The sequence below is a fragment of the Anabrus simplex genome, chromosome 5, assembly GCF_040414725.1.
Source record: "Anabrus simplex isolate iqAnaSimp1 chromosome 5, ASM4041472v1, whole genome shotgun sequence".
In the NCBI taxonomy this organism is placed as follows: Eukaryota; Metazoa; Arthropoda; class Insecta; order Orthoptera; family Tettigoniidae; genus Anabrus; species Anabrus simplex.
This window is the reverse complement of record NC_090269.1, coordinates 233,903,942-233,929,703: the sequence shown is the minus strand read 5'-3', so window position 1 is coordinate 233,929,703 and position 25,762 is coordinate 233,903,942. Positions and strand designations below refer to the sequence as shown.

General features: G+C 38.7%; 1 protein-coding gene across 1 annotated transcript in view; it reads left to right on the top strand.

The window, feature by feature from the left end:
• The window catches only part of LOC136874797 (G patch domain-containing protein 4), a 111,719-nt gene that overhangs the window by 50,873 nt on the left and 35,084 nt on the right, over positions 1-25,762 (top strand). The window contains exon 4 of the mRNA XM_067148469.2: positions 18,951-19,087. Coding sequence (XP_067004570.2) covers positions 18,951-19,087 — 137 coding nt within the window. The remainder of the gene's footprint in view (positions 1-18,950; positions 19,088-25,762) is intronic.

The following is a 25,762-nucleotide window of genomic DNA, read 5'->3' as shown; positions in this document are numbered from 1 at the left end:
AAGATGAAATAACTATCAACTCAGTGTCGTGTAAAACAGTGCTGCCACATACCAAACTGCCATTCCCCCTTTGTTTCTTGTTCTGTAGTGACATTCCCCTTTCATCAATTGTACATGTATTTTTAAACATGTTATATTTCCGTGACTATTCCCTTTAGTTGGTTGGACATTGTCTTAAACTATTCTCTTGACCATAAAGTATGTATGTATGTATGTTCAGTCCGTCAGCGATTCCGCTGGTGGGATCCTCAACCGCTCCATCAGCTGTCATAGATGGCCTAGGCATCACTGAAGAGGCGTACTAGGGAAATGAGGAGTGAGGTAGTTTCCTGTTGCTTTCCTCACCGAGCCAGAGTTACTATAACATATCAGTCTGCCAGGCCCACTGAAATGCATACACCAACCAATCCTATGAGCAACATTTTCACACCATTCATAGCAGGGACTGGCTGCATAAGGATTGGCATTACTAGCATCGCTCATACCTCAGTCACTTTCATGAGACATTTGGTGACACGCTTTGCAATACACAGCTTTCATCACCGTATCTGTGCCAAGAAGTCCTACCACCGGGCCAGCCAGGAGTGTGTATGTGTACTGTGCAATGAACAGTGTGATACATATCACGTAATGAAGTGCAAGAAGAGAACAGTCTCTCTGAAGCAATTTTGCTCTGAACAAAGTGCTCCTTGGGTGAATTGTAATTTACTTGATGTAATATGTAAATTTTGCACATTGTACACAATAAAATTTATTATTAAAGCCCAGGATAAGACAGAGACAGATCTATGAAAGTAACAAAATTGCTCTAGCCTATACCAGAAGACATAGTGCACTGTAAACACTAGGTCCTGCCAGCAAAAGCATAAAGTGTATATGGGTAGTGTTAATTCATTTTTTGTTTTACATTGACATTCCCCTTTTTTCCCTGTGTACCCTTCCTATGCAGCAGAGTCCCATTAATCCGGCCCATTAATCCAAAAGTCCGGTTAATCCGAACTGAAATATTCAATTTAAAAATAAATTCTTATTGAAATGAAAGAACATATTATAGAATGAAAATTTACTTGCATTGTATTAGTCATATTTTACTAGAATAACTTAATGTAAACATAATTACACATCATAAACCATCAATCACTGGTCGTTTATCTTTACACAGTGTGTTAGTTTCTTGTGCCGTAGTGATTGGGACCTACTCGAAGATGCAGTGTTAAACCAGCGTCTCATAAACATCACATTAGTGGGCGTAGCAGCGGAGTGTTGCTCGACGTAGCATACGGCAAGTTCTAAGGTGGCCGCGGCATCTGAATGTTACACTAGTTGTTCATTGTGGTCTTCTTCGTCGTCACTCTGTTCCTCATCAACTCCAGATTCTTTCTCCACCATAGCTACAATTTCTAGGACTGTTTATAATTGATGACAGTCAGCTTCCATCCACTTGCTAATGTCATTTTCATTGTTGTTTTCTCCTCTACAGGTTCTGAACTACCCTACTGTAATTTTATACAGTATTTTATTAATGTAACTGCTAAAGAATGGACATTTCAAATTACAGTATGTGCTGTACTGTATTGTAGAAACTATTTTCCTCAGACGTTTTAGGAGCTGGCCTTCCGACCCCAACTTGGCACGTTCGATCCTGGCTCAGTCCGGTGGTATTTGAAGGGGCTCAAATATGCCAGCCTTGTGTAAGTAGATATACTAGCACGTAAAAGGGCTCTTGCAGGAGAAAATCCTGGCACCTAGGCGTCTCCGGAAACCGTAAATGTAGTTAGCGGGACGTAAAAACAATAACATTATTTTTAGAAAATATATTCCGGTTAATCCAAAAATGTTGTAATCCGAACAGACTCTGGTCCCAATTAGTTCGGATTAACGAGACTACTGTATTTATTTTTGTTAGTGTTTTTCAGTCTTCTTATTCAGTCTGCTAAAGTTTTTTAATTTTATGGCTATCCAAATCATGTGTGTAAATTGTTTAGTATGCAAAATGTGTTCAGTTTTTATACATAAGTATCTTTTAATATTACCACAGTCTTGATGAATGAAAACCTACAACCTGTTTTCCAGTCTTTGACCAGGTCAGGGATGTAATGAATGAATCAGATATAGGTTGTTATTACAATGGGGTCGCCACTCCCAAAGTGATTTATATTAATGAGTGACAGATGCTATGAAATGAGAATGTAGTGTGTTGCTGGAATAAAAGATGGCAGGGAAAACCGGAGTGCCCGGAGAAAGACAGTCTTGATATTATGTATATTTATTGTGTGTGTACATGGTGATCAGTGTAGGCTGTCATTGATGTACTTTGGCGGATGTTTTCATACATGCGAAATGTCAGTTAATGCATAAATTCCACAGGATCTCCTCATCTAGCTGAGGAGCGCCCACAACATGGCGGTACGTGCATGGACATATCCTCCCCAGTCGCACGCTTCTGCTCAGCCAGCGGTGTAGGGCCCTGGATAGGACAGCCTACCACCTCCCAAATGCAAAAGCTACCTACGATCAACAGATTGCATAGATATAAATCACAAATTCATGATGGGAATATTTTGCATGGAACAGAATAATTAATAGCTGGGAACCACTAAGCATAATTAAAGAACAACCAAAATAGCCAGTTCAGAACTCGGCGACAGTCGCTACTAACCGTAACTAAACAAGCCTAAAAGTAACATTCAGCTAATAACTAGTTGGCTAATTATGAATAGTAAAAAGAATAGCTGCACATGTGGAATGAAATAAATATTCTCTGACAATACAAATACTGTACACACACACACACACAATGGTAAAATAATGTGACACAAAACCCACTATCTCCTGAATGCAAGCTTTCAGCCACTCTGCCCAGTCGCTCGGTCATGGTTTAATATAAATACAAAATGAATTCACATTCGGCACTCTATCTTCAATATTTGGCATTTATTACTTGTTTACGAGTTCCTTCAATCATTAACTTTTAATTTCAAAACATGAAATTGTGACATAGTCCTTTTAAAATGGTATTTTAAGTAGACATTCAACTCACAGAAACATTATCTCCATGATTACTGTAATAAATTCCTGTAATCCACTCATATTATTCAAATAAGTAACCTCTTAAATTATTGCCTTTGTCTTCTCTCATTTGGGGTATCTCAGATGTACCGTATTTACTTGCTTATAACCCCTCCCCCTCCTTTTCAACCTAATTTTCATCTTTAAAAATTGGGGAGGGTATAATACGTCAAGATTTTGTATAAGGTTATGTAGATTAGGTTGGCATGGTTTAAAAGCAGAAAGAGGAACATCTAACGTCTTCAAATCAACCCCCACAACAGTTGCTCTATTTACACAAAATGTGATATTAGCACATTTAAACTGTTTTGTATCATACATTGCTACAGCTGATTGTTTACACGACTAAGTGCTGCACTATAGCAACACAGTGCACCGTGAAACTGAGTTCAAGGCTACGCAGCATTGCAAGGTCATCGTATGGCAACTGTCTGAAATTTGAAATATTTGGTTCTAATACTGCCTCTGTAGTGTAACGGTTACTATCTGTATCTGATGAGGAGTCACGGCAGCTTTTTAGGTACGGCACTGATACTATACTCATTACTAGAGCCCGGAAGTTCAGGCATTTATTTTTGCTAAAATAGGCATGCAAATATGCACTTAACATTTAGAAAATAGGCAGTACAATAATTAAAATAGGCATTTTATAATGACAAAATGTGCACTAAAATAATAAAGATGCTTTAATGTAAGCTACGTAACACACATCTACATCACATTTTAGTACTGAATCCCCCTGTGGATGCGGGTAATAGAATAACGTCAACGGTATCCCCTGTCTGTTGTAAGATGAGGTGACTAAAAGGGGGACCAGGGACTCTCAACTTGGGAATGTGGGTTGGCGACCACGGTTCCCCTAGCTGAGTCTGGCGCTGCTTCCACTTACTTGTGTCAGGCTCTGCGCCCTTACGTTTCCTGTCTGATGTCCCTTGGTCAACTCTTGTTTTTTCCGACCTAGATGGTACCAATATAGGCTTGCAAGACCTCGGGAGTCTTTCATTTTCATGCTCTTCGTGGGCCTTCCCTTTCTTTTGCCGATACCTTCATTTTTCAAAGTATCAGACATCTTCCATTTTCCTTCAGATTAGTGTTAACCCATTCACCTCACATTTAAACACCGTAGGAGTTCACTAAGAAATCACATTTAAATACCGCTCTACGGCCGTCGTCATCACACTATTATTAAGAAAATCATACAAAACCAACCAGTAAATATTCCTTTCTGAAAATTTGCATGCATGATAACGAAGTACTGAACTTACCAATGCCGCTATTTTAGTACGTTTGCTGGGTGTGGTACACCTCAAAACATTCTTCTAAGTGAAGAGCTACGCCATATTTTTTGCACTGCCAGCAACTTTTGCTTCTTTTACCCTGGTTGTAGCACACAATACACCTTCTTGTGACTTTTGATTTCTTCTCTGTAGGGGGAATATGGATGGGGTAGTGCTCGCTGAAGGTCGACCTCGAACCGAGTACTCCGGCAACTGAACAGTCTCTAGTAGCTGATGTGCAATACTAGTTCGGAAGTCCGTGTAGTTCGTCTTTCTGTTAGCAGCGATCTTGTGATACACAGTGAAGGAATTGAAAATACACATATCTAGGAGGTAGAAGAATATTTTCCTATACCCTTTCACTGTGCGCCGCATGACGGGGAATAGAGCTGTAACCTGATCCTGAAGGTCAACACCACCCATCCCCTTCTGATATTCAAGGCCACACTTGGGCTTTATCACTTCTTCCCTCGGGGTTTGTCCTCTCTTTCGTCTGAGTTTGCCTGTCCCTGTCATGTCAGCTGATTTGTGTTTAGTGGTGAGAAAGCAAACATCCTTGTTATCTTTCCACTTCACACACAACATACTGTTGGCAGCCCACGTCTCATACTCTCCACGTTTTAGTTTCGTCTTACTGATATCGCGAGGCATGTCTTTTTGGTTCTGTCTAACAGTTCCAATTGCATTCATCTGCTTGTCATGTAGCCTTTTGAATAAATCTGGAGAAGAATACCAGTTATCTAAAAACAGTGTATGTCCGCAGCCTAACAAGGGTTAACACATGTTGAGCACAACGTTTGTACTTGCTGGTAGACTTGGATCCGTTACATTATCACATCACCTACATAAATTTTGAAAGACAGACAGTAGCCAGAACTTGATTCACGAATTTTGTAAATTTTTATTCCAAACCTAGAACGTTTAGACCTATTACACGGGACATATGAAAGGCGGCCTCTGAATTTCATTAGACTTTTATCTAGAGCAATGTCTTGTGAAGGAAAATATAATTCTGAAAATTCGGAACAGAAATGTTGTAATATAGGCCTAATATTTCTTAGTTTGTCACTATCGATTTGCTCATCGTCAACAAAATGTAAAAATCATGAAATTATAATAAATCTTCCCCTGCTCATGGGTTCACGAAAAATAGGAGTGTTTATACACCGGTTTTTACTCCAGTATAACTGTATTCTTGATTTTCGCACTTGTGACATTAGTATAACTAACGCAAAATATGCCCTAATTTCGTCGGGTGTAGTCTCAAACCATTTGTCATCGTCTTTCAACTTTTTTCTGTCAGGATTGCTCAACTGTTTTGCTGCATATGAATTTGTCTCGACAGATATTTTGTGAAACAAAGGGTTCATGTATTCACAAAAAACTGAGAGTTCAGATAGTGGCTGTGTTTCAAACTATTTCAGTAAGTTTTCACTAACCCCACTGTATTCACTAAACTATGTACAACAGGTTTATTGTCAGTCAAGTTAGTCTGTGCCGAGGTGCGAGCTCGTTTCAGAAGACTCGGCACACCGTCGTTATTTGCATCGTTTTCCGTGTCATCAGAACTATTATACGCATTGCTAGTACTCGAACTAAGGACTTCAGAGTCTATTTCATCGTCACAAACATCACTGCCTTCAATATCACTCTCTAAAACACTATCTATTTGCTTCCGTATTCCTTCCTCATCAACACCAGCACATCTGCTTGACGCCATGACGGCAACTGACAAGAGCGAAATTATATGAAAAAAGATTATCTTATCTCTCGTTCCGGAAGTGTGTGAGAACCTGGTGAAAAGGAAAAAACCGAAGCCACATGTGTAAACTTCAGCTCAGAATGCATACAAGTTGCGTCTGTGGGTTAGTGACTGAACTACATGGATTGATGTACAGCTGTGCATCGCCGCGAGCAGAGCTCGTCATTTGATTCATATGCCATGAATAACTATGACGAGCTAGGGTCGTCAAATGATGCGATTGGGTTAATAGGATGGTTACCAAATTGTTCTTCCTCTTAAAACAATAATCAGCATCAGCACTTAATTTTACGCAGAAGAACGGGACCTGGCAACCCTCTCCACCACTTGGCTTGGGCTTGTAGGGTTTTCGGTAGAGATTAATTTGTATAATATGAAAATATTGTTTGTGTAAATGTTATTTGTTATCCATTAACTTAAAATCATTTTTCTTTATTATTAATACCGTACATTGGAATTATATATTTTCTTTCAATTCATTAATTTTAATACATAAATAACAACAGAAAATATCCACAACAACTTAAAAAAGACAAAAAAGGCAATAAACCATCAAACAGGCTACAGAAGCTGAAATAGGCAAAAAAAAAAAAAGGCAAAATAATAACTGGTCGTACCATTCCCAAATGTATGGAAACATGTTCGTTTCTATGTGACACTTCGATATATCCACTCAGATAAAAAAAGGCATTTTGTCTAACTTCCGGCCTCTACTCATTACAAACATTAGTCCTGAGAGATGAAACAAATGAATGTTCATTATTAAACTACTCCTTATGCTGTACTTATAATGATACTACATGTGTAATTAAAGGACAATTGCCTACCATTTAAGAACGTTGGAACTTCACAACAGCACCTCAGTTTGCAAGAGTCACCACGGACAGAACAAGCCTTGAGTCTTGAGGTAGGCGCATGTTTAGTAACCATGCTTACCCCTCATATCCCTTACCCCGCATGCACAAGACTTCTTGTCAGACAACCATAGTAGCACTATTAGCTGCTGTCCTCAGAGGCCTGGGCTCGATTCTCGGTACTGACAGAAGTTTAAGAGTGGCAAGAGGGCTGGTATGTGGTTGAAACGGTACATGCAGCTTACTTCCATTGGGGGTGTGTCTGAAAAGAGCTGCCCCACCTTGGGATGAGGACACGAGTTTACCAACTGATTTTTATAAAAAAATTAACTAGGCATTAAAAATTCATTTCTTCTTACCTTTTCTGCAAGCGTTTCAGATTACAACTTATAAACTTCATAATGGTTCCATACTGACAATGTAATATAAGAAATTCAATTCTAATGAAAGAACTTAATAAAGGGTCCACTTAAGCAATACTTTTCAGTTATTATAATAAAAATGCTAGAACATCTGAACATCTTTCAGCCCATCATTTGGCCATCTTCAGCTATTCCACAAAATTAAGTGAATATGGTGAATATGAATGTTTATTAAAAGTGAATTATCAATGCAAAGATACATGTTAAAAGCCACACAATAATGAAAAGCCTGTTAAAACTACATGTTAAGTAACGATAAAAGTGTCCATTTGATGAATGTTGCATTGCTGATCTTAAGAAGGAGGATCTTCGAGTAATTGGTTCTTGTCAAATTGAGTGATCCATATAAAGGCATCGCTCCAATGCCAGTAGTAATAGAGCTGAAAGTATCTACAGTGGAACCTCGATTATCCGTTCCCGGAAACTACGTTTTCCTGAATTATTAGTTCAGATTACGTGGTCCTGCGAGCATACTTATTAAATCACGTCATAAAAATCCTGCATTATTCGTTCCTTGAAGAAACTATTTCCCATATCAACCGTCCAGAAATTTCAGTCCAGTCAACGCTAAATCCTGGATAAAGCGCTTTGCAAGAAACTGCATCTCACGAAAGAACGGCTATGGCCTACGTATGGATCTTGGCATTAACGTCACGTCATTCTGTTAATTAGAGCAGGTATTGTTTTTGAAAAGCAGTCTGCAGTGAACTTGCATAAGGGACTCTCTTAGCATCGCATTCGGGTGGTATTGTTTAGAGCGTCCTCAGGAAGCAGAGAGTAGCCACATCAATTGGAAGGAGACAGAGCGAATTTCGACAGTTCTACTTGAAGACTGAACGAGTTTCGTCATATGTTCGTACTTGTAATATGTCTACATTGTATCCACTGTTAGATGTTTATTTTATAATTATTTTTCCCAGTTGTATCACCGAACATGTTTTCGGCATTTTCCTCAGGGCATTGTATGGTCACTGGGCTTTCAGGCAGGAATCAAAACTGCTCCTTAGCACAAATTAGTATTTTAGTACTGTTATGAATAAAACTCCATCTGTTTGATTACTCTAATTTATTTCAGGATGGCCTAATAAATGCGCGCGCGCGCGCACACACACACACTAACACACACACACAATTAAACACAAACAATTCTAACCAGTTATGAATGGCCACACACTAATTACCATCTATTTACAAATCTCTCTTCTGTACACAGACCGGGGAGTCCCGGCCGTTTGCTACCTGGGAACGTCTATAATCCTTACTTTCACTTTTCCCCAAATCCAGTCACCTCATACAGCCACTGTGCGTAGACAGGCGAATTTGAACACAGTACCCCTGGCTATACAACACACAACGACTGTTCGTCGGCTCTACTCCAATGATAGTCCGGTACTTCACACATTCACATGAAGTGAACAACAATCAGCAACAGTTCAACAGTATCCAACAGCAGGACGATACAACAGGGAATATTAACACATGTCTAATTATCCTCACACTCACGATAACTGCTTCAATCGCTGATTCACGGCGGTCCTCAATCCACAGAAGTACACACACACAGTACTCCTAAGGCAGTACGTAGTCTTTCGTTCTGTCGCCTCCAGTTACACACACTCACTGGTCTCTCTGACACTACAACAAGCTATTACATAAAATCAATTTCATGGTCTGTATCGCACATTAACAGATTCACAACTAAGTATTTTTTATTTTCCACCTTGTTACAGTGTAACAGATGAGTTTGTCCACTTTTAACCAATACGTTGCCTTAAGCAAGTAATGTATTGACGAGGTGGAAAATAATAAAATACTTAGTTGTGAACTACAACAACCGCTCACTCGCAGGGGCCTTGTATTTATACCTTGATGCTGGGCCACTAGAACATTCAGTGTTCGGCTGGAGATCGAACCTTCCCGTCGCATCTTCCAGAAAGCGCATAGAGAAACTAGAGGAAGGGCCATGGCATGTCCATGGGCGGGCTGGGAAGTTCCCCAAGCTGACCTAGTCATCCCATTTCAGGTAATAGTGAAAGGGCTGCGACAAGGTTGACGGGCGCTTGAGCATGTAACAATACTATCGTATATGATTATGTTATAGAGACCAGAACAGATGTTGCACCTTTCATACATAAGGGCATGTGACGTCTTGGGATTGCCTATTACCGTTTTGGTCTTAATATATAAGACTGGGAATTTTATGCTTTTTGTGTTAAAATATAATAAAAGCAACAGTCATTTTATTTGCACAATGTTGCATTTAAACAGTTCATATCATTTCCCACTAGTACTGACTTGTGCATTGAGCGCGCTTTCCAGCTGAGTTCAAGGTCACAAATAACCATCATTTATGAAGTTTTGATGATAATTTTTTTCTTTCCAATTTGATTATGATTAATGACGGGCAGAATTGAATATAATGCATTCAAGAACTTATGACAATAGATACTTACTTTCAAAACCATATTCTCGAGTTCAGTATAACCTTTTAAAGTCGATGTAAGCCAAATTTACACAGTACGAAATTTCCAGAACCTGACTTTGAACAATATACCGGTGACCAAATTACAATGGAAGATTTAAAAATGAAGGGATTTTGCCATCATGTTGGGCGGTTTTTTGTCTAATGTGCTTTATTTTATTAGATTAGAGAATTAAAAACAAATGGTGGTCGATTGTTGCTTGGCTTGGCGAATTTAGATTTTTCTAAGAGTTTGGTGATCAAGGTTGCTGAACTGAAAAAAGTTTTCACGGGAAACTGACGAAGTTCCCCGGTAAAACTGAATGTAAAGTATTAATATTTTTAACTCGCGTACTGGAAATTAAGATTTGAAGCCATCCCTGCGGTCTAACTTGTTTGCCTTTCACCCAGAGCACCTGGGTTCAATTCCCGGCCATGTCAGGCATTTTTACCGGGATATGAGGTCCTGTTCCAGGTCCACTCAGCCTACGTGATTACCTTTAATTGAGGAGCAATCTAATGGTGAGATGGCGGCTGCAGTCAAGATAGCCAGGAATTACGGCAAGAAGATTCGTCACACTGACCCTGTGTCACCTCGTAATGTGCAGGCCTTCGGGCTGAGCAGCGGTCGCTTGGTAGACAAGGACTCATTGGGACTGTAGTTTGGTTTGGTTTAGGAGTGTTTGCAACATTACAATTTTACATATTTCTTTTTTGTGACGTTTAGCCAAATTGTTGATGGTTTCCATTCATTCCTGAATTTTCCGTTTTCCCGTGTTGTACATTTTTTTTCCGTGGTCTCTCCAAGAACGGAGGATCGAAGTTCCACTGTAATTCTAAGGACCTTGACAAATGTATTATGACGAGATGTAAAAGTATATTACTGATTCACAACTTAATAGCATGTTGAAAACATGTTTTTTTTTAAAATATATTTGCCAAAATCTAAAAAGAGGAATAAAAGAGAAACTGAAGAGAAGTATTAAAACATCTTTCCTGAATGACAAGGTGCAAAGATGGATGAGAAGTAAAAAATGAAGAAACACTTAGGCCGGTATTCATAGTCAGCGACTCATTTCTCTAATAATGGGTGTGACGGGAAATAAGAGAATGTGGAGTGTAGGGGGTAGTTAGTTGAACTCATTTTGTGAACATTTTTGCCATCTGTTGTTGATTATTTATGATTGTCAATTCGTGTGATAAAATATTGTTTCCTACGATTTCATTGAGGTTGTGTGTAGGGTTACACTTCAGGTCAATATGAATATGTAACTTTTCTAGAATGTTGGAGTTTTCCCTTGCTTGCTGTCTGAATAATTTCCATGTCCTGATTGATGTTTTGAAAAATTGTGGTTGCTTTCATTCATGTGAATGTACATTGCTGAGAACCTATTATATTTGTTGGCATTTACATGCTCATTATAACATATGTTGAAGGTTCTGCCAGTTTGTCCTACATATGGGGCATTGAATTCAGCGCACCTTAGTTTATAGACTCCCGATTATGTATAGTTTTTTTTTTTTTTTTTGCTAGTTGCTTTACGTCGCACCGACACAGATAGGTCTTATGGCGACGATGACACAGGGAAGGGCTAGGAGAGGGAAGGAAGCGGCCATGGCCTTAATGAAGGTACAGCCCCAGCATTTGCCTGGTGTGAAAATGGGAAACCACGGAAAACCATTTTCAGGGATGCCAACAGTGGGGTTCGAACCTACTATCTCCCGAATACTGGATACTGGCCGCACTTAAGCGACTGCAGCTATCAAGCTCATTATTATTATTATTATTATTATTATTATTATTATTATTATTATTATTATTATTATTATTATTATTATTATTATTATTATTATTATTGCTATTGTTGGTGTGGTGTTAGGGTGTTAGACAGTTCGGGCGTTGGTGTTGCTGGTCTTAAACGTGATGTTAATATTGACAAGTATTGATTAGATGAACCATTTATTAAATTATTTTATTAGAATAGAATGCAACTGGAGCTAACATTGCCAGTCTTTTGCTCTCGGCTCTACAGGAATTCTGCGTTCCATTAAAAAACTGCCTAGCTCTTGGTGCTGATAATGCTCCAGTAATGGTAGGATTAAAGAATGGTGTGGCAGGATGTTTGGAGCAGGAATTTAGTATTATAATCATTGTTGGCTGCTCTTGTCAGCAAATTAATCTTATTGTGGAGGAGGGTGTGGCCTGTAAATATAGACAAAAGTATAATTGATATATATATATATATATATGGAAAGGAGTGCAAAGAGGAAAGAAAAGTTCGGAGAATATCAAACTACACAAAACAGATATCTGGAAAATTTTTAAACGTGTGCCTACTCAATGGTTTTCATTATGAAGGTGCTTAGAGAGGATCTTGCAGCAGTGGGACTCTTTGGTTACTTTATTCAAGAGCACAAATGTGAGTAAGGATTCTCTGATGGGAGCTTTGAAGACTTACAAAATTCCTAAGCACAGTCTAAGTGCAGATATGTCATGTTCAACTGAAAATGTGAAGCATTGTAATAAGATTTCTCCACACTCAGTTGAATGGGAAACCCAGTCCTTAATTTCAAGGAAAAAACTACTGATGACACTACGAGCCAAGCTTTGTCACATGAAGAATTATTGTTCATGTTTCTTTCATCAAATTTATGTATATCATTTTGCCTTTTTTTGGTCAAGTTTTGTGGCTATCTTTGAGAATCCAATCCAAGCGTAGCTCTTCAGTCAGGTATGCTGCACATCCACTTATTGAGGTCAGTTTTGGAGGAAATGTTGAAGAATGTGATGGCAAGGTTTGATAAACCACACGTTATTAAAAACTTCTCTTCTCTCTCCTTGATGTAGATTATCATACTTTAGCAAATGAAGAGGATGATAGGGAACTCGTATGTTTGCTTTGGTAAACACTTTGAAGTTGGAGAGAAAGTATGTATTCTTTAAGTCTGTTAGAAAGTGTATAACCTAAATTTAATTCACAGATATCTATGTTATTAGTGATCCTATCAATAAATACTACATAACTAAAGTTATATGGAATTAAATTTCTGATCTTTTATGTTTAATACATTTCTTTTGTTTTTGTATTAGTTATTACAACAGACACATTCATGAATTGCTCAAGTCCATATCAATGCCAAGCCAAGAGAAAATGGGTAACAGATTTTAACGAAAATCGGTATGTGAAGACTGGGAATAAAGCACTACAGTCTAGGCTATAAATAACTTTATTCACACTGGATGAAATGGTAGTTTGGGGAAGGTGCCTAAAACTTAATTTTTAAATACTCAAGTTATTATGCAATTTAATAGAATCTTATTCGCAACCTGTACACGACTTCATCTAGAATTCTGTAGCAAAGCATGGGTACACCAGCTAGTATGTAAATAAAGTTATGAATTTTCCCGTACCTTGTTTACTTGCCTATAACACAACACCTTCCTTAATTTTAGATTATTTTCGGAGGAAAACATAGTCGCAAAATATCTTTCATGCAACCAGTCAGCAAGTACAACATTTCAGTTAACGGTAAATCCCATGCTTCTTCACCACCTGTGCATTGGCTATGGCTACTGTGTAACCCCCGACAGGGGCATGAACCAAATGAGAAAGTTTATTCCATTGTCCATGGAGAAGTCCGCTGGGTTTTGAAGCATAGAGCACTCAGAAGCCTCTCATAGCGAGAAAGGTAGATACCGTGGGATGTACCAGGAAATCCCCTAGGCAGGATTATGCTTCCTATGTGAAGGTAGTGCTTTTTGGTTTAAGAGGAAGTACAGCTGGGCAACAATACTCTCTTTAATCTAATCAGCCCTTCAGAGAATTAGGGTATTGGGGAAAGAAGGGCTGCAAAGGACTTATAAATGAAAGACTTCCTTGGCTGCATAATCCTAATACCGTTCAAATCGGATGTGAAATAAAGTTTTGATCAACAGAGGTGGGATAGGGAAGATGAGAGGCTGGCATGAATAAGTGGAAGCAATACGAGGCCTGGTAAGGGCTGTGGGATCACCAGTCGAAGCTGCCATGTTGAGAGCCCCTGGAGATTACCACTTGTAGCCTCTTACAACAGACAGGAGATACTGTGGGTGTATTCTATCATCATCCGCCCACAGGTGGGAGCTTTCCATCTTCCCCTGGACCTTATTGTGTACAATTCGTATCTGTGGGGAATCTAAGAAATGGTTTACAAGAATAACCCACAAACTGTAGAAGAAATTCAAGAATTAGGACAGAAATTAAAAGAGTTCATAAATAGAGATATTGCGAGCAAGTTCATATTTTTTTTATTTATTTATTTATTTATTTATTCCTAACTTACATTTGTGGCGAAGTTAGGGCTCACGGCCCTCTCTTACACTTAACCACTATAAACAGAATTTAAAAATGTAAACATACAAGTAAGACATAGAAATTCTAAAAAAAAATAATACTACAAACAGATAATTCTAAGACTACCGGTAAGTTAGGCCTACATATCAGTACAGCAATTAATGTGATAATTACTAATAATAATAATCATAACAATATTAATAATAATAACAATATTAATATTAATAATAATAAATGAAGAAAACCCATACACAACATACACACAATGACTCACACAACTCAGTTTTATGTTACCAGGAAAGATTTTCTGCAGGCAGATTTGAATTTATGAGAGGAAGTAAGGTGCCGAATGTCCATTGGGAGTGTATTCCAGAGTCTCGATGCGGTAACTAAAAAGGATTGATTGTAGGAATTGGTTCGACTTAGTGGAATTTCAAGTAAGGAACCAGAACGGGTACTAATTTCATGGAATGAGGAAAGGAAACGAAAATTAGAAGAGAGGTAAGTAGGAGTGTTCGTCGAGAGCACTTGGTAAACAAGTGTCATTAGGTGATAATTTCTTCGTTCATTTATGCGTAGCCATTCCAATGTTTTGAAATATGGTGTAACATGAGTGTCATGTCGCAGTTGGAAGGCATATCGTATGCATGAGTTTTGTGCTCGCTGAAGTCTCAAAGCTTGTTCAGCATTTAGATTGACTAGTACTGTATCACAGTAGTCTAAAATTGGGAATAGTAGTGCTTGGATTAATTTTAATTTAAGTTTTTGAGGAAAAGAATTCTTGTGACGTTTCAGGGGATATAGAGCTGCATGAACCTTTCTACACACATTTGTTACGTGTTCATTCCAGGTCAGATTCTCATTGATGGAGATTCCAAGATTAGTTACATTTTTAAGGTACGGTACAGCAATGTCATTGATTATGATTGGAGGAGGATTGATATTGCTTATTACATGTAATAATTTAGAGTTTCCTATGATAATACTTTGTGTTTTACGAGGATTTAGGAGTAAGTGGTTGTTTTTAGCCTTTCAATATCCGAATTAATGTGCTGAACTGTTTCATGTAAATTGTTTGTAGTGGTGTGTTTGTATATCTGCATATCATCAGCATATAAGTGGTAGTTGCAATACTGAAGTGTGGAAGATATGTCATTAATATGCAAGACGAACAGTAAGGGCCCTAGAACAGACCCTTGAGGGACTCCGGATGATTTTACAGCCCATTGGGATCTTTGATTGTTTACCACTACGCACTGGCGACGATTTGTAAGGTACGACTTAAAAAAATTAAGGGCTATCGGGCCGATATGCAGAGAGCGTAGCTTGGATAATAGTATGTCTATATTTACCGTGTCGAACGCACTACTAAAATCAAGGAGTGTCAGTATCGTCACCTGCCGTTTGTCCATTGCTAGTCTTATGTCATCTGTTACCCGAAGAAGTGCAGTCGTAGTACTGTGTCCCTTTCTGAAGCCAGATTGCAATGGGTCAAAAAGAGAATGCCTGGTTAAGAATTCTACTAGCTGCTCGTGTACAACTCGTTCAAGAACTTTCGAGAGAGGGGGGAGAATTGAAATAGGCCGGTAATCAGATGGCGCATTTGCTGTGGTACCGGTATGCTTTAATATTGGGGTTACTAGAGCATCCTTCCATGCAGTTGGAAACGTCCCGGTGGTGAGACAATGGTTTACAATGTGGGTAATAATTGGTAGGACCGCGCCAATAATGTTTTTTATAAAGCCTATTGGGATGTTATCTGCTCCTTTAGCTTGTGACTTAACTGAATTTAAAATACGCTTTACATCATTTACACTGACAGAGTGAAAAGAGAAATTATTTTCGTTTTCTGTAAGGTCACTGATTATTTTATTTAGATTGATATGATTTTGAGGTTGAGATTCCTTTATTGGGTTAGTTACGAAGTGAGAGTTAAGTGTATCGAGAGATATAGTTGGCATATGTGGCTCTTTGCATTTTCCAACACCCATAGCTCGAAGTTCATTCCAGGTTTCACGTGCATTTAAATTCCGTGTTACATTTTTAATGTGATTAAATTTGCTATTGCGAATTAATTGCTTTGTTCTGTTACGTAAAAGACGATATTGTTCGAAATCTAATTCATTATTTGTTTCCTTGTATCGGCGGAACATTGCGTCACGGCGAGCCATTGTTGCTTTTATATTGTTTGTTAACCAAGGTGCAGGCGAGCGAGTGACTCTAGCTTGCCTAACTGGAGCATGTTTGTCATATAGTCCTATGAGTAGAGAGTTAAATCTTCTCACTTTCATGTCTGTGTCCTTCACCTGCTTTATATCTTCCCAAGGTAAACTGTACGCATCATTTTGGAGTTGTTGTAGATCGATATTTTTCAGATCCCTATAACTAATGTATTTAGCTCTGTATTTTGGTACACGTAGAGAGTAGCACAGGTAAATTAAGTCATGAGTTGATATGCCAGGTACAGGAAATTGACCGTACTTCAGAACTTTATGCGGGTTATTTGTAACTAGGAGGTCAATTCCATTATGGCTTGTGTATTTAAGTGTATGAACATGATTCGTTGCATCAAGCGGTAAGATCATCATGTCGACGGAGGTAAGTAGGTTGCTGATTCGTTCTGATTTGCCAGTCGGGGCTAAGATATTTGAGTTAAAGTCACCAAGAAGTAGTATATGCTCGTAGGTTGGTACTAGTTTGAGAAGGTCAGATTCAAGGTCAGAGATATTAGTAACATTCGGTGGTTTATAGACAACTCCTACCAATACTTTTTGACGGTTAATTATGGTCTCAGCAAACATATATTCTGTATGTGGAGTGATGCCAAATGATGATCTGATAATTATTCTACATTTAATATCATCTCTACAATAAACTGCTACACCTCCACCACGTCTGGCAGTGCGATCATGCCGATAGAGAGTATATCCTTCTAGATTTAAAAGGTTAGAGCTAATTTTATCGGATAACCAGGTTTCAGTAATACACATAATATGCATGTTACAGGTTGATATTATCGAACGAACTTCATCTATGTGACTGAGGAGTGAGAGAGAATTGATATGGCAACACTGTAGACTTCGCGAGAACTGAGACAGAGATTGTTTCAATAACAGTTCAGTAGGCTGAGGGTTGGGGACAGTTGGTGAAGGTACACGAGAGTTATTTTCGTCTTGGAATACACTCGGATCAATGACACTCAGGAATGCGTCATCTACCGTAACAGTAGTTTTAAGGACACCAGCTGCTGACATGTTTAAAGAGTAGGTGACTCATTCCTGGAACAAACACTGATAGCACACACACACTGACAGACACACGCAGATAATTAAATTCACATAGCATATGTTTGAACATTTCAATAGAAAAATAAGTAATAATAATAATTAAATAAGGATACTAATAAAATTACACTAATATACAGTTGAAGAGTTAGTCTAGAGTAGCATTTAGCTAAGGTGCTGTGCTCCAGGCTTTAAGTGCACCTGCCGGCGAGAATTTCAGAAATAAGTAGAAGAGAAAGAGTTTGTACGTGTGGGTAGAACTGGTGAATGCTATACGACTATTTTAATGAATTTGTTACAAATGAAGAAATAGTTGAGAAACTAGAAAGCTATTTCACAGTAGAATCTACATACACATGGTGAGATACTACACTATGGTATTGCTCATTTACTTGAGAGCGTTCAGTTCATCCATTGTTGTTATGTTGTGTCTGGTTTCCCCTCTTTTTACAACAATGCGTCCCTGTATGGTCCAGACATTTCTCACTCCAAATTTATCTACAGCCGCCTTTAATATGAGAGTGCGAGCCGCAGTCAGGTCCTCCCTGATAGTGATTCCAGTGCCTGCTAACCTGCGCTTGTTACGGAAGACTTCCTCCCTTTTCCTATAGCTTACGAATTTCACTATTATAGGGCGTTTCACTCCCAGCCCCGGCCTGTCAACTCGGTGAGACCTATCAATATCCTGCACGGCAATGTCAAGGCCAAGTTTATCTTTAAACAACCTGACTGAAAGTTCGTCCGTATTCTCATTAGGTGATTCGGGAATTCCGAACACACGCACACTTCCTCTACGTTGGTATTGCTCCAAAGCATCAGTACTCCTTTTGAGTTCATCCTGTACTGCTTTCAGTTCAATTTCCCTATTTTTAATATCAATTTTAAGTTCATTGATAATCTCAGTGTTGAAGTCCAGGGTGGCCTTAAGTTGTTCAGCCACGGCCTTTGTGACACTTTCAGTTATTGCCTCAACGATAGCCGAGAGAATGTCTTTCGACTGTAGGGCTTCTCTTACCTGCTGAACAATGCTGTCCGCTAGGGTCGCCTCACTTCCGCTGCCGGCTACAGGTCCCGTCTCGGTCCTGGTTCCCCGGCTGGCCGCATTCCTCTTGTCTCTTCCCATACTTAAATTTTGTTTATATTTGAAAAAATCAACTGTACAGCACAGAGTGATGATGTGAAGTAAGCAACACACACTTTTTAAAGTTGAAATTCACTATTTTCGTAACGAATTACGCCTGTACTACACCTGCTAATGATCGAAAACTGGGAGCACACACACACAGCACTAACAGCGTTCCGCCATGTTTCAACATAGAGCTAGGAGATTTTTTAGAAGGAACCTAGTATAGAATTGGTATAATACTTCTGCTCTTCTCAATAGCACTCTGTACAGTACAACTCACTACACTGATAACTCTTATGTTTATCTCCCCCTCACAATTCAACTGCAGTCTTTGAAGTTAGTTTTTTGTTTTTACTTGCAGACATCAACTTTAACTGGTGATGGCCATATAGTTCAAGAGTGTGAAGAAGAATCAAGTCAGCCCATTAAATCAGTTTCTGCTATCACTCTCACGGACGAAGAACTCCTTAAAGCTTGTGGAGGTCTCACTGCACACAAGTAAGTCGTGTCTTCCCACACAGGCCACTCTTGGCACAAGTATTGACAGGTCTTCAACCAGGAAAGTTTGGCCAGACTGAACCCCAAATGTGTGTAATTTTTGTGTATATACGGTCTATTCCTTTGTAACTGTATTTCTGTAGGTTCTGACAAAATAAATTTAAAAACATGTTACTTCAACCTCATCTGTACATAACCCATTTATATGCAATTCGATGTTGTATGTACTAATTTTCTAAAAATCCAATGTATGTAATGCACCTGTTTTAAATACAACATGAGTTGGGGTTTGTAGATGTTACCTCAGCGCTCTTCTGTACTTATGCAATGGCTGCTCTCTTCTCAGTTACATCTGCAGGTCAGCTTCAGGGGAGTGCGAGAAGGGTTCTAACTACAGCTAAGTCTATTAAAGAAAACAGACTGGTCTCTTTTCTGCTATTTATTCACAAAATATATCAATTAAATGAATGGAAAAATGAATAAATTAATCAAATTAAAAATTTTGGAAACAAAAGAAAGTGCCTCACAACAATAGTGTAAATTTTAAGTTCAAAAAGGCTTCATGTAATTCTAAAATTCTACAACTGGAATATAATGAAAGCTGGGTTACAATTCAAAAGCTTAAAACTTAAATTTTGGAAATCATAAACTACTTGGAATTAATTAAAGATTATAAATTAACATATTTACTCGCATATTATACCCCTTTTTCAATAACCTCAAATTTTGTGTAGAGAACACATGACTTCTAGGCTATGAAGAACTATAAATTTTACATGTAAACATTGTACCCTATTCTTTAACCCATAGACATTTGAATGTACTGAGCATGCACATGTATTCCATTTTTTCATGCATAAGATACAGTTTTACGCTACTAAGATTTATGCATGTAATCCGCAACATACTGAATTTTAATCATACCCTTGTTTAATGTGATGAAGTGCACCACTCAGAACAACTACTTTTGTAAGTTTTAATGGTGTGAAACGGCCTAAACACTCAGGGAAGTGTAAAGCCACCAAATACTTTCATAGTCGTATCTCATTACACTTTTCTTCCTTGTCTTGTCTTGCTTTCAACACAGTCACGGCATAGTTTAGGGTTATAAGCCTTGTGAAATGTTCCCAGTGAACTCGTACAGGGTGAGTTGGGGTTTATTCTGTGAATAACTGATTGGCAAAACTGTTCCTTTCAGTTGCTATCTCATCCTATAAAGAGTTGTGAATCACATGTTGAGAAACCTGTAGAGGGGAGGGAGGGTCCTGTTTATGGTGGGTTTTATTCCAGAATTTCATATAACATCATATTTGGATGGTTTATCACCTGTTTTATTCCATTCCCAGCCATCTTCCTTTGTCTTTTTGTAGGCAGGATGGATTTCATTATCATCTGTCACTTTCAAACGCACCATCACACTCAGGTGAAATTTTTTGTTATGCTGCTATAATTTTCACTGCTAGTAAATTAAATCGTTTAATTTTCTAAAACTACATCATTGCTCAATTCACTCTGACTATCCCATAATACAGACGTCATCACGCAGTTGCTCTAGGGAGCCGGTGTTACTTGCTCCGCTCGGGACAGCTGTTGGTCACATGACAAGAGAGCAGCGGACAGGCGGGTTGCATACTGTGGCGGTACTGTGCTTGCCGCTTGGAAATGTTATCATATGAACAACGGCTATAATATTAATAATAATTTGCAGCGTGAATCATATGAGATGAACAGGACACAGATTACAGAGTATAACAGGACAAGACAATTATTCATTGACAAAGGAAATATACAGCAGTGTGCAATATTTCCTGAATAAATACATTTTCACGATTAACTGTAGCTTCGGGACACGTACATTTACTGAAAGAAAATACAATTTATGTGATTTGTACATATTCTTTGCACTCTCATTAACATACATTTCAATATTTGTATGGCATTTATGACTATGACAACAAATTAAACACACGAACTGAAACTTATCAGTGGTGTACTCCTCCTTCACGGGACTTTTGGGCTTGTTTAGATAGTAGTGTGTCAATGTTTGGCACTATCGTTTGTGTACTGGCAAGTCGCAAAACACATTTCAAGTTTTCATTGGTGAGCCTACTTCTGTGTCTAGATTTACAAATTTTCATTAATGAAAACATATATTCACATAACTAAGATGATTATTTAAAGTCAAAACTTCATTATTGGTTCCGTATTGAATCGAGATTCGAAAGGTCCACTTATTCAATACTGAAGAAAATTATGTGATACATTCTACAAGTCAGTTAAAACTTCACATTTCATTTATTTAGTCATATGGGACCGGTTTCGACAAAATTGTATGTCATCATCACCCAAGAAAACAAAACAAGAACATAAGAAATGCATTAAAATTTACATCTCTAGTAAAAATATACCAATAATTTACAATCTTAGGGCTTGTAATGTTTTACTTCATAAGAACACTGAAATGTCATAGGTTGCTGACTTATTCTTACAAAATAATTATCCTATGTTACAACATCATCAAAACATCACCATGACTACTATACTATTACTTTCATGGAGTCCATATTAAGCAGTTAGCAAAGAGTATGTTAACGCCCATGGAGGCTCAAACTCCTTAGCTGTGTAGCGAACAGGTACTGTCAATTAGATAATTCTCCACACTCCCCACCTTGAGCCGTATCACGGTTGCTCAACTCCAATGGATGTACCAGTTGAATCGGTCTTCAAAACACACTTCCCTCTTTATCAGTCAGCTCACAGGCCCTGATCTTCCCATCGTCCTATGACGAGTTTGGAGATTCTAGCTAGCTTTCAAATTTGCCTTGGTAGTTTATCGTCGCTTAGCAGCGCCAGATCTCCTTGTTGAAGAAGTGGAGGATTCTGGATCCGTTGCTGAACTTCATGGAAACGATTTCGATCAAATAGATACTCGTTCCTCCACTGCTTCCAAAATGTGTTCAGTGCAGACTGTTTTCCTATTCACATCTGATTCATTTGTTTTCTTACTATCCTCAACATTGGTCTTTCTGTCTGGTAGCCTTGTTGTGTTATCACCAATAAGAAAATGTCCTGGTGTCAGCGCACAATGCTGAGGATCGTTTTCCACATACGTCAAGGGTCTACTGTTGATTGTTGCTTCAATTCCAATGAGAACTGTGTAAATTTCTTCATCATCAAACCGCCTGCTTCCTAAGGCTTTCTTCAAACAGCTTTTCACTGTTTGTACCATTCTCTCCCAGAATCCTCCCCACCAAGCAGTGCGTTTGACTATATATTGCCAATGAATAATTTTACCATTCAAAAAATGCACAATCTCTTCTGTTTTCAGGTTTTCCCATAATGTGCTAAGTTCTCTTTCAGCTTTCTTAAATATTTGTGCGTTATCCCACCAAATTGTTCGACATAAACCTCTTCGTCCAATAAATTGCTGTAAGGCGCGAATTAATTTCTCCGTACTCCTATCTGTCACAAGCTCCAAGTGTACAGCGCGTGACAGCGCATGTGAACATTGCAATGTATCTTTTCCATAATATGCCTCCATTCTTGGAATATAACGGACCTGCGAAGTCCACACCAGTGGTCTCAAATGGTCTGCTAGGAGTTACGCGTTCTGCCGGAAGAGAGGGTTCAACTTCCGAAGCTGCCTTTGCTTTCAGTTTTTTGCACGGTAAGCACTGTCTAATGATTTTCTTGATGATCTGTCGTCCTTGAAGTATCCAAAAGTCTGTCCTTAAAATACTCAACAAAATTCGAGTCCCTACATGAAATTGGGTTTTATGTTCTTCTTCTACCTACAGTTTTGTGAAATGGTGGTCACCATTTAAAATAATGGGATGTTGCTTGTTTTCATCTAAACTGGCAAATTGTAAACGTCCACCAACTCTTAGGATGCCACGTTTGATGAATGGAGAAAACTTTCTAATTTTGGACTGCTTGGGTAGTTCTGACCTTTTCTGTAGTGCTTGTATTTCTTCTGAGGACGATTCTCTCTGTGAGAGTTTAAACCAAAACAGCTTTGCAGTTTGGATTTCATCTAATTGGAGTGGGCCTAACGTTTTTTCTTGATAGCGTGTATTTTGTGTAAATTGCCAAATCCATGCTGTGATCCTGAGAACTTTGGTTAATCTACTATATCTTGTAATATCGAAAATCGCTTCTGTTTAGCTGCGGTAGCATGGGAAACTGTTTTCTTTCGTTCTGTTCCTGTTTTATCAAGTTCTGTTTTTGATATTTCAACTGATTTCGCCAATACCCTTCTGGTTTTACAAGCTAGTCTGGACCATGCCACCATGAGTTACTTTCACACAGTTGATTTGCTGTTAGCCCTCTTGTTATATGATCTGCAGGGTTTTCCTTGCCGGGGCAATGACGCCACTGTGTTGGGTGTGATCTTCGATTAATTTCATGTATTCTGTTCGAGACGAACACCTTCCATTCCGACAAGTTTCCTCTTATCCAGTGTAATACAATGGTTGAATCGGTCCAGAATTGGACGTGGTGTAATTCCAAGTGTAGTTCACGTTTGACATACTCCGAAAGACGAACTGCTATGATAGCTCCCATGAGTTCTAGTCATGGTAAGGATATTTTCTGAACTGGTGCAAGTCAATTTTTGGCTGTGATTAATTTGATCCTGACATCTTTGTTTATGGTTGTCTTGATGTAAACTGCTGCGCCATATATTCGTTCGCTGGCATCACTGAAAATGTGCAATTCTCTGGTCTGGTCTGGCTTGATCCAAGATCCTGTATGTATGCTTTTTAAACCTTCTAGCCAGTGGTTCCACTTCTGAATTAAATCATGTGGCAAAAGCTCATCCCAGTCGAGGTTTCTCAGCCAAGTTTCTTGGAAAATAATCTTTCCTGTAATTGTTGCTGGTGATAGGAGGCCTAATGGATCGTAAATTCTTGCTGCAGTCTTCAGGACAACTCTTTTAGTACAGGGCATGAGTGCTGCTGTAATGGTATTCTCGAACGAGAAGTAGAATTCATCTGTATCCGTATCAGTTGGAATGCCTAAAATAGATGTATTTTGGTGGACCACTTCTTTCGTTTCTCGCCACATCTGGTTCATTGTTATGGAGTTTGATAACCATTTGGAAAGTGGAATGCTGATCTTGTTGAAATAATTTTTCATCTCTGTATAAATGTCTATCAATTCTTCATTTGTGTCTCCGCCTGCTGCCAGATCGTCAACATACACGTTGTCTTCTAGAATTCTTAATGCGTTTGGATATTTGTCTTTCATCACCGTTGCTAGTTGTCTTAAAGTTGCTGCCAGCAGATACGGGCTGCATGTCAGCCCAAATGGGAGTCGACAGAAACGGTATATTGTGGTCTCGGTTCTCAGCCATCCTTCTTCTGAACAAATCATTTTAAACCAGAAAAAACTAGTGGAATCTCTGTCTTTCTCATTCAGAATCAACTGTAAAAAGCTCTGATTCCCTTCTGCTGCAATGTATTTATTGAACGTTCATAACCGAAGTAAGGTTGCTGTTGAATCTGGATTCAGATTGGGGCCAGATTCTAAGTTGCTGTTCAAAGACAATTCGCCTTTCTCATGTGAATGATCATCTCGAATTACTGCATGATGTGGCATGAAGAATGCTTTGCCTCTTTGTGATTCCTCACTACAGAATTCAACTTGTTCGTTCTCAATGTGTTTCTGCATTGCTTGTACATAGCGCTCTTCGTATTTCTTATCTCTTGCGAATCACTTCTTCAAACTATCGAAATGCTTTAACGCAATATTCCTGTTGTCGTGTAGATTAGGTTCATCCTTTTTCCAAGGTAGGAATACTGTGCACCGTCTTTCAGTTATCACAAATTGTTCATTGGTTGTTGTCAAGATCTTCTGTTCCTTGGCTGTGAATTTGCGAGTTTCGCCATCCCTAATTCCGATGCTTTCTAGCTCCCAGAATCTCCTCAATAGGTTGTCTGTTTCTGAGTGAATGAAGTATGAAGTTGTTTCTTTTATCGAAATCCCAGTGCGACTTTCAAATAGAATCCAACCAAAAATACTTCTGCGAATGGTGAGTGAGTCTGATGAGCGGATGATGTCATCTGGGAAGATACGTTCATGGTAATCAGCGCCAACTAATATTCCAATAGAGATATTCTTCGATATTTCATCTGCATCTGCAAATTTTAAACTGCTGAATTGTTGCCTAATATCCATTGGGACTGATCTCAGAGCTTGAAAAGTATGTGTAGCTTCTAAAGCTTCTATCTTGATTGCAGTTCCCGTGGCTGCTCCTGTAAGTTGAAATCGTACTCAGTTGCGTATTGTTGCTTTACCGTGATGTTCAGACGTTGAAATAATTAAGGACTCTTTTCCAATTTTTCAATGCTGGGGCTGTACCTTAATTAAGGCCACAGCCGCTTCCTTCCCACTCCTAGCCCTTTCCTGTCCCATCGTCGCCGTAAGACCAATCTGTGTCGGTGCGACGTAAAACAACTAGCAAAAAAAAAGTTTATCTGTTAGATCTTTGACGATAAAACTGTGTTCACTTCTGGCATCAAGTAGTATTTTTGTCATATGCTGATTGCCATTGCAGTCAAAAATCCACACTAATGCTGTGTTCAAAAACATCTCATGCAATTGTGTATTCCTTGTCTCTGTAGTATGGACGGCTGTAACAGTTGTTTCTTTCGTAAGTGACTCCCCTCTGGTTAT